The following is a 9,457-nucleotide window of genomic DNA, read 5'->3' as shown; positions in this document are numbered from 1 at the left end:
TTTATAATAATAATACTACAATTTCTACTTTCTTTTCCCAAATCTCTCCCTCTTGAAATAGCAGGTTACCTCCCACTTCCTACTTGTTCCCTGTGTTGACCTTTGTATTTCTGTGTACAGTAGCATGGATATGCAGTGTCACTGAAGAAGTATTTTACACACAAAAACAGCCTAAAATTATCATGAATACTGGGGGGCAGAATGTCCGCCTCTATCTATTCCAGTTATCACCCTGATGATAACCTATAAATAAAGAAAATGCACAAAATAATATAAAAAATATTATGGTAAAAAAAATCATCAGTGGGTTTCTGTGTTGTCCTACATGGCATTCCTAAGTTTCATGTTATGTGTGGGGGTGATATACAGGTCATCATGTGTTTACCTGTCCTAAGTGATAACTTCTCTCCTGCATGACATGCTGTTAGCTCTTCACACCTATACATAAACACATGGGACATAAAACAGGACAGAGAAACATGAAAACAAGCTCTAGAATCCACCCCTATATGGATAATGAAAGAGACCACCATCAACTCCAACTACGTTCAGCTGACTGATTCAGTGCTGACTGTTAACATTTGCATCTGGCGATAAAGAAGAACTAGTTTTCTCACTGTTTATGTGTGCTGGCCTTATACGGACGGCCAAGCGAAAATTCTTGTTAGGGTCTTGACATAGGTTACGCATTCATTTCCTCATAGATAAACGCATGTGCACACAGCATAAGTTCAGTGTTGTATAATATGATTACAGCTTGTAGTAGTTAATCATTCTTCAGCTGTTTTGACATTTAGAGATAATAATTGATGAATTATATTACTTTCGTCTCATGTGTTACTGAGCTCAGAGAACATCAGTGCTGACTAGGCAGTGTGGATTTATGTGTTCCATTGATATAAAAATAGTCTGATGTATGCTGTATCTCATTTTTAGATTGCAGATGATACATTGAACTTCTCTCCTGAGCTTCCAATGGAACTACAAAGGAAGAGCCGAACAGTTCAGCCTGCAGGTCCCCTGGATGGAGGCTATGGCTGGTTCATAGTGCTTTCCACCTTCCTTGTCTTTGGGCTGACATTCGGAGTAATCAAGTCCTTCGGTGTGTTATTCGTAGAAATCCAACATTACTTTGCAACCACAGCGACTGCAAGCTCATGGATCACATCTATCTCTGTGGCAACTGTACATTTTGGGGGTATGTGGCAATTTAAAGTTTCAACCAGCAGGGGGCTCGCTCCACTTACACTGTTAGCAGCACACACCTTTGCCTTTTAATGGCATGCATGAGACTGATATGTTTATGAATTTCAAAATGAAAATGTGACTTGGTAAAAAACTCGATGTCACATTTGATCATAAGCTTGTTGTAATCTTTTAAAATGTTCTCTTGTAAAATCCATTTTCTTATTTATGAATTTAACAAATATTATATTAATATTATAATTTATTGAATAAAATATTACATTTACATTTAGTCATTAAGCAGAAGCTTTTATCCAAAGCGACTTACAAATAAGGACAATGTAAGCAATCAACATCAACAAAAGAGCAATGATATGCAAGTGCTATAACAAGCCTAAGTCAGCTTAACACAGTACACTTAGCAAGTTTTTTTTTTATTATATAATAAATAAATAAAAAACAGATAGAATAGAAAAAGAATAGAGCAAGCTAGTATTAGAGGACTTTTTTTGCTTTTTGTTAAAGGGGTCATATGATGCGATTTCAAGTTTTCCTTTCTCTTTGGAGTGTTACAAGCTGTTCATGAGTAGATAAGATCCCTAAAGTTCCCCCAAAGAGATATTCTTTATAAAAGTTAAGACTGGTCCAAGCCCTCCTAAGACGCCTCGTTTAAACACGCCCTGACATGTCTACGTCACAATGTGGGAAGATTTGATTAACGCCGCCCAAATGTTCACGCAAAGAAAGAAGGTGTAACTTTATTGTTGCTGCCACCGCCGCTGCCATGTTGTGAAGACGCTGTGTGTTTCGCCAATCACAACGCACTGGATAGCTGGCCAATCACAGCACACTTCGCTTTTCAGACCGATGAGCTTTGTAAAAATCGACGCGTTTCAGAAAGGCGGGGCATAGAGGAGAAACAATAATGTACAGTATGTGGAAAATAATGTGTTTTTGAACCTTAAACCACATAAACACTTTTCATTACACCAAATACACAAAATAATGTTCTTTTTAGCAACGTCTTATGACCCCTTTAATTGTATAATAAATAAAAAGAGAACATATAGAATACAAAAAGAATAGAATATATTAATATTATAATTCATTTAATATCATTAAAATATTTTAAACATATTATTTGCACTATAGGAATTATTTGCACTAATGATATTTTGTGCAATGTTTGCACAAAATCTAATCTGCAAAGACTTAAAACAATAAAATGAAGATGTCATATAGTAAAAACTCATGTTTGTTGTCGTTGCCTGATCTTATTCATTATTAAGACTCATACTGACACACGATTGTTAATCTTTTAATATTTGTTAGAGACACACTCGTGTTCTAGTATATATATATATATATATATATATATATATATATATAATTTAAGTATTATTTGTTAATATCCCCTATTTAATCTATTTGCACTAATGTTATTTTGCACAATTCCACAATTCAATTTTAATGCAAAATCAAAGCCGCAAACACTTTGGCTATAAATGAAGATGTGATTCAGCAAAACTGCTTGTCACACTTGATTTTCATCATTGTCTAATCCTATTAAGATGCATGGCAACACACAAACTCATTGTAATCTTTCAATATTTGTTAGACACTTATGTTCTCTCATCTTTTTTTTTACATTTATGAATCATTTCTATTACTAATATTTTTAGTTATTCAAATATTATGATAATATTCATTGTTTAACATAATGTTATTTTACACAGTTTTCACACAAAATCTAAGCTGCAAACCAGCTTGTGATTTGTGAAAACACTTGAAAACTCTTTGTCACACCTGATCTTCACTGTTGTCTGATCTTATTTGTGATTAAGATGCATGCCAACACACAAGCTCGCTTTAATCTTGTAATATTTGTTAGAGACACGCTCATGTTCTCTGGCACCATCAGACTTTAAAACATTGTGTGGCTGGAATAAATCTAACAGAGCAGGGGACTAGAAATATGAGTTTGTGTTCTACCCTCCATTTCTCTGTCTCCCAGTATAGTAGCATTACTGGGCTGATGGAGCACATGGCTCCTGGTGGTACAGTATGTCATGACGGTGTGCTTCGTGTTTGTCTGTGATTTAGCCCCCGTAGGCTCTGCACTGAGCGCGTACTTCGGCCATCGGCCAGTGGTCATGGCGGGGGGTCTGCTGAGCAGCATTGGGATGGTGGCCGGGTCATATGCCCAGGATCTGCTACAGCTGTACATCACTGTGGGGTTCCTTACAGGTAAGAGCGCAGCCAGCAGTGGAGCATATGGCTGTACTCACACACACATTCACGTTTCCAATGTTTCAATGAGGATTCACAACTTGAAAAGATCATTAGCCATTTATAATAGCTGTATGGAATCTTATTCATGAACCTCTCAGATTCAAGAACACAGCAGAGCATATGATGAAATGAGAAAATGGTAGGGGCAAAAGAAAAAAAAGAAAGAAAGTTCACTATAACTGTTGGCGCATTTAGTCCAATTATTAATTTTAATTGTTAATTAAATTTGTACTATATCTTTCTTAATTACTTGTTAGTTAGCAAATTATTAATGTAGTTTACTTCATTAATTGCCACTTTCTTAGTATCTTAATTAACATATTTTTAATTTATTTTACTATTTAGTTATTTTGCTTAATTTTTGTTATTTTTATTTTTATTTTATTTCTAATATTTATTTTCATATTTACTTATCTATATATTATTATTTTACTATTATCTCTTTTTGCACTGATGTTATTTTGCACAAAATAAGCTTCAAACACAAAAAATTGACAGATTTTGTCAGACAAATAAAGCACACTAAAAGAAAGAAAGAAAGAAAGAAAAATATATCATGCAGCACAACTTATTCAACATTTAAAATAATAATAAATGTTAAAAATTGACTGATTTTGTCAGACAAATAAAGCACACTAAAAGAAAGAAAGAAAGAAAGAAAGAAAAATATATCATGCAGCACAACTTATTCAACATTTAAAATAATAATAAATGTTCCTTTAGCACAGAATTGACATATTAGAATGATTTTGTGACACTGAAGATTGGAGTAATGGTGCTGAAAATTCAGCTTTGCATCACAGGAATAAATTACATTTTAAAATATATTCACATAGATAATAGTTATTTTAGATCGTAATAATATTTCACAATATTGCTGTTTTTACCGTATTTTTAATAAAAACAAATGCAGCCTTGGTAAGCAAAAGAGAAGTCTTTTTTTAAAAAAGGACGTTATAATCATACCAACCCCAAACTTTTGAATCGGGAATTCAGTGTTACTAGACGGTCATAATACACATAATCTTGCAATACAGTTGTCCATTTAACCAGTGGCATTTCAGCATTGTTTTACCCTTGAAAAATTAATGACTTGTCAGAGGAATAAATGCTTGCTCAGGGATATTCACCCGCTTTGCTCTCTGAATGTCCTTTTTGTTTCGTCCTCTGCAGGATTTGGCTATGCCCTGACCTGGACCCCTACTGTGACCATGCTGGGCTGGTACTTTGAGAAGCGACGGCCAGTGGCCAACGCTCTGGCCAGCACAGGAGAGTGCATCCTCACCTTCATCCTCACCCCATCCTTCCAGTTCATGGTGGATCAGTATTCCTGGAGGGGAGCGATGCTGATCCTGGGAGCTCTGCAGCTCAACTTGTGTTTGTGTGGAGCTCTTCTGAGACCCCTCAACAGACACGTTCCTGCTAAAGAGCTTGAGGAGAAAGAGCACGAGCTGGAGATGTTATCTCAACCTCACATAGACTCTAGAAGTTCAAATAATCAGTCAGACTCAAAAAAATCGGATCCACTGAAGGTCAAAATCATTCGTTACGTGGACTACACTCTTATCGCTAATGCTCGCTTCATGGTCTACTCAATGTTTGGCGTTTTCGCTGCTCTCGGCTTCTTCGCTCCATCTCTCTTTCTGGTGCCGTACGCCCGCAGTCAAGGAGTGGAGGAGTACCAGGCGGCCGCTCTCATGTCCATCTCTGCGGTGCTGGACCTGTTAGGCAGGATGTTTTTTGGGTGGGTGGCTAATCTGCGGCTGGTCAAGACAGTCCATCAGCTGATAGTCACAGTGATTCTGTTGGGCATTGTTCTGCTGCTTGGCCCACTTGCAACCACATTCACCCAGCTAGCGCTGTTCAGTGCTGGTTATGGACTGGTGTTCGGAGCGACTGTGGCCATTCACATCACGGTACTCGCGGAGGTGGTGGGGGTGGAGAGGCTGGGAAGTGCTCTGGGCTTCTTCATGCTCATCCGCAGCAGTGGTGGCCTCCTTGGACCACCTTTGGCAGGTGAGATGTTTAAGAGAAATTTGGTCACTAGTGACTATCCTAAGCAGTGACATCAACATTATTATGTTATATTTATGATTTATTTATATGTTGAGTGTGTAATTTAATTAAATCAATAATATAATATAATATAATATAATATATTGTTGAGTGTAATATATAACATAATATTATATAATGTATATAACATAATATTATTAATTAATAATATCTACACAAATAATTATATATAACCAAATTATTATATATAATTAATAATATCTACACAAATTATTATATATAACCAAATTATTATATATAATTATTGTTATATATAATCATTTGGTTATATATAATTATTTGTGTAGATATTATTAATTAATAATATTATGTTATATACATTATATAATATTATGTTATATATTACACTCAACAAATTATATTATATTATATTATATTACATGTTAATTTATAAAATGTATAAATTTTAATCATTATTATATTATATTATATTATTGATTTATTTATATTATGTTATATAATATTATGTTATATATTACACTCAACAAATTATATTATATTATATTATATTACATGTTAATTTATAAAATGTATAAATTTTAATCATTATTATATTATATTATATTATTGATTTATTTAAATTACATACTCAACAAATAAATAAATCACAAATATAATATAATAATGTTGATGTTGCTGCTTATTGTATAATTACACACTTAATAAATAAATTGATTTGTTTCTTTATTTATTTGTTTGTGTGTAATTATGAACTCTACATAGTTCAACATGCAATATTGTTACAAATAGCTTGCTGAAGTTACTCTAGTCTGACATTGTACAGTAACAATATGTAAAACTCTTTATCAGTCATCCTAATGCATACCCTTTCCTCATCATATTTCTTTGATGATGTTTCTCATTAATGCCCGACAGGACTCAATTTACAGTAATACTATGCTATCGTCCCATACAGCATTGCCTATCAGAGAAATGCACTGGGCTATTGTGTTAATTTCATGGATTATTGGTCACTGCATAAATGGCTTTTCCTGTTTCAATAGCAGACCATGCTTTGACTGCCCTTACCAAATTTAAACCATTTATTTGGTTTCATTGGCTGTAATTTTTCTGTGCCCGCTGCTCAGTACGTATAACACATCACAAACGGTAGTGTGATAATACATCAGTGGAGCTCTGCAAAAGTGGCCAATAAATCAACAAACAAACAACCAGCCAAGAACAACAATGTATTTAATAGCTGTCATTGATTGTTAGACAATAAGCTCTGATAGGGAAACTTCAAATAGCTAGTTCTGTAATGTTGAAATAATGAATCATTTTGCTCTTACCTAACACTTTTTCTCTTGAAACATCTGCCAAAACATGGCACAAGTTGGAAGAGTTTTCACCCCAAGCAGCCAAAAACCTCTCCCACACCAGAGGCAGTTCAACACTAAATCATCCAGAAAAACCTCATCTGTCCATTTAAAGGCATTGACTGCCAAAACTACGTCTATATCTGTATTCTGAAAGACTAATGTACTTAATATGAATCTCTTGGGGGTTTAGTCCGTTAAATAGAGCACAGATTGATGTTTGGGAGGAGATGAGCGCCTTTATTTTAGGCACTACAGGTTAAGAGTGTAGTCTGCTGGGCTTCATAACCAGCGGTGTAATTACACCATAAATTAGCTCTGCAGCAGTTTTTCTCAGTGAGTTTTAATCGGGTTGGAAAACTCCTTTACTGTGGCATTATAAAAGACATCTCAAATAATGACTGCGCCACTGACTTCACAGGCGCTTTATTCCTCTGTGATTTAATTGATTGATCATTTAAAATAAATGTATCAGGGAAATGTGCATTCAGAAACCAGCTTTGCCCGAAAACGTGAGGTGGGAAGATACACGAACAACTGCAGGCTAATTAGTGGTGCTTGGGCAAGCGTCACTGTTATGCACGCGCAATCATCCAGAACATCCTATTGCAACTGCATACAAATGCCCTTGTAACCACCTACAACACCCTAGAATTGTTTCAGCAAGTTTTGCATGCAATCAGCACACTCTCATTTTGCTCAGAAAATGTCAATATTTTAATTTTAATTGCAAGCTAATAACATTGTCATAATATTAAATACTACTTACCATATTTTATAACTGTATAGAAAATCTGACCACATAAGAGATTTGTGGTTTCATTTTAGTGATTTGTCAATTAATAGTTTGCCTAAAAATACAATTTTGCTGACACTTTACTCACCCTCAGGCCATCCAAGAGGTAGATGAGTTTTGGAGAAATTCAGCATTACATCAGTTGCTCACCAATGGATCCTCTGCAGTGAATGGGTGCCATCAGAATGAAAGTTAAAACTGCTGATAATAACATCACAATAATCCACAAGTGATCTACATGATGCCTGTCCATCAATTAATATATTGTGCAGTGAAAATATGTTTGTAAGAAACAAATCCATCATTAAGGTATTTTACCTTTAAACCGTCACATCTGACCAAAACATAATGCTTCCTCCAGTGAAAAACTCTTTCCCATGTTGTCCTCTCACTTCAAAATATACCAACATACTTGTTTAATACTGTCTTGGGCTGTTTTTGCTTGTAAACAGTGCTTGATCTGTGCATATTTCTCTCCAGATTCAGACACAATGACGTTTTCACTGGAGAAAGCAATATTATGAAACAGATTTTGAAACATTTTGAAGTTAAAAACGTCTTAATGATGGATGTTTATTACAAACACTCGGCTTTTCACTTCACAAGACATTAACTGATGGACTGGAGTTGTGTGGATTACTTGTAGATTATTGTGATGTTTTTATCAGCTGTTTGAACTTTCATTCTGACGGCACCCATTCACTGCAGAGGATCCATTGGTGAGCAACTGATGTAATGCTGAATTTCTCCAAAACTCATCTACATCTTGGATGGCCTGAGAGTCAGTAAATATTCAGCAAATGTTTAACTATTGTTTTAAGAGAAAATTCCATTTCAAACTTAATTGACCGTTATTAAATATTTTCTACTGTTTCTACAGGAATCTTCATAGACAAAATGAGTGACTATGGAACTGGTTTTCTGATGGCGGGCGTGGCTCTTCTCGTCTCCGCCCTCTTTCTGCTTGTGTTACAGCAGATGAACAAAAAAGGGACGGGAAAGGGTAAAGACGTCAACTTGGAGAACGGGAAAGGACATGAGGATCTGAAACACAGAAATTTCAATTTCAGAAAAAGTTAGTGAAGAGGAGGAGGCTCTAGCATAATGTTAGGGATACACCGATACCGATACTGGTATCGGTATCGGGCCCGATACTGGTCTCCTGTACTCATACTCGTTAAAATGCCCCGATACCAAACGCCGATACCACACAGCATGTGATAAGCGCCATATTCAAACAAAGAAACCCCGACAACAGAACAACAGACAGCAGAAAGGAGTTAAGGATGTCTACTACGAAGTATATGTATGCAATGAATATAATATTAAACATTCAGTATTAACGCCTGTATAGCTGGTGTGCGCGAGCTGATAAACAAAGCACGCTGAGTGGATTGAGCGCACCGCGGCGCAGATGCGCGAGCTTGTCGAGTGAATATATCTTTCTCACAGACATCACTGGAAGGTTTGTAGTTCGGTCGGATATGTCAAAAACAAGTAAGTAAAACATTGCACAAGTTACTTAACGGTAGGGAGAGAGAGAGAGAGAGAGAGCGCGCAATTCTGTTGTGTGATCTTTGATGTTCACTCACTTAGCACACGATTAAAACTAAATCGTAAAAATAAAATCATTCATAGGGGCATTCACTATAAACATTATTTATTTTCAACCTTAGGCATACACGACTTTCTGGCGAAAGTGAATCTAACAGCCTGTGTGAAATGCGCTAGGCTGTGCAGTACAAATACCTGCACGCGTTGCGCGTGTTTTGCTTGCTTGATTGTTTCT

General features: G+C 35.6%; 1 protein-coding gene across 2 annotated transcripts; it reads left to right on the top strand.

The window, feature by feature from the left end:
* Positions 1–940: 940 nt before the first annotated feature.
* Positions 941–8,779, top strand: LOC107553963 (monocarboxylate transporter 13). Of its 2 annotated transcripts, XM_016236306.1 has the most exons (4): positions 941–1,198; positions 3,289–3,432; positions 4,651–5,493; positions 8,549–8,779. In XM_016236306.1, the coding sequence occupies exons 1-4, from the start codon at positions 976–978 to the stop codon at positions 8,746–8,748; spliced, it is 1,410 nt and encodes a 469-aa protein (XP_016091792.1). In that variant the 5' UTR covers positions 941–975; the 3' UTR covers positions 8,749–8,779. The 2 variants fall into 2 exon arrangements, with proteins under 2 accessions (XP_016091792.1, XP_016091793.1); XM_016236307.1 differs by lacking the exon at positions 3,289–3,432.
* Positions 8,780–9,457: the final 678 nt, after the last annotated feature.

The sequence above is a fragment of the Sinocyclocheilus grahami genome, unplaced genomic scaffold, assembly GCF_001515645.1.
Source record: "Sinocyclocheilus grahami isolate Dianchi unplaced genomic scaffold, SAMN03320097.WGS_v1.1 scaffold487.1, whole genome shotgun sequence".
In the NCBI taxonomy this organism is placed as follows: Eukaryota; Metazoa; Chordata; class Actinopteri; order Cypriniformes; family Cyprinidae; genus Sinocyclocheilus; species Sinocyclocheilus grahami.
The sequence above is the reverse complement of the archived record's forward strand: the minus strand, read 5'-3'. Positions and strand labels throughout refer to the sequence as shown.

What these genes read in the sequence shown, in the direction of transcription:
- LOC107553963 (XM_016236306.1), top strand. Translation starts at nt 976, where the DNA reads ATGGAACTACAAAGGAAGAGCCGAACAGTTCAGCCTGCAGGTCCCCTG. An exon ending in GGCAACTGTACATTTTGGGG is followed by an intron (nt 1,199 to 3,288) that starts GTATGTGGCAAT and finishes TCTGTGATTTAG; the next exon opens with CCCCCGTAGGCTCTGCACTG. An exon ending in CCTTGGACCACCTTTGGCAG is followed by an intron (nt 5,494 to 8,548) that starts GTGAGATGTTTA and finishes CTGTTTCTACAG; the next exon opens with GAATCTTCATAGACAAAATG.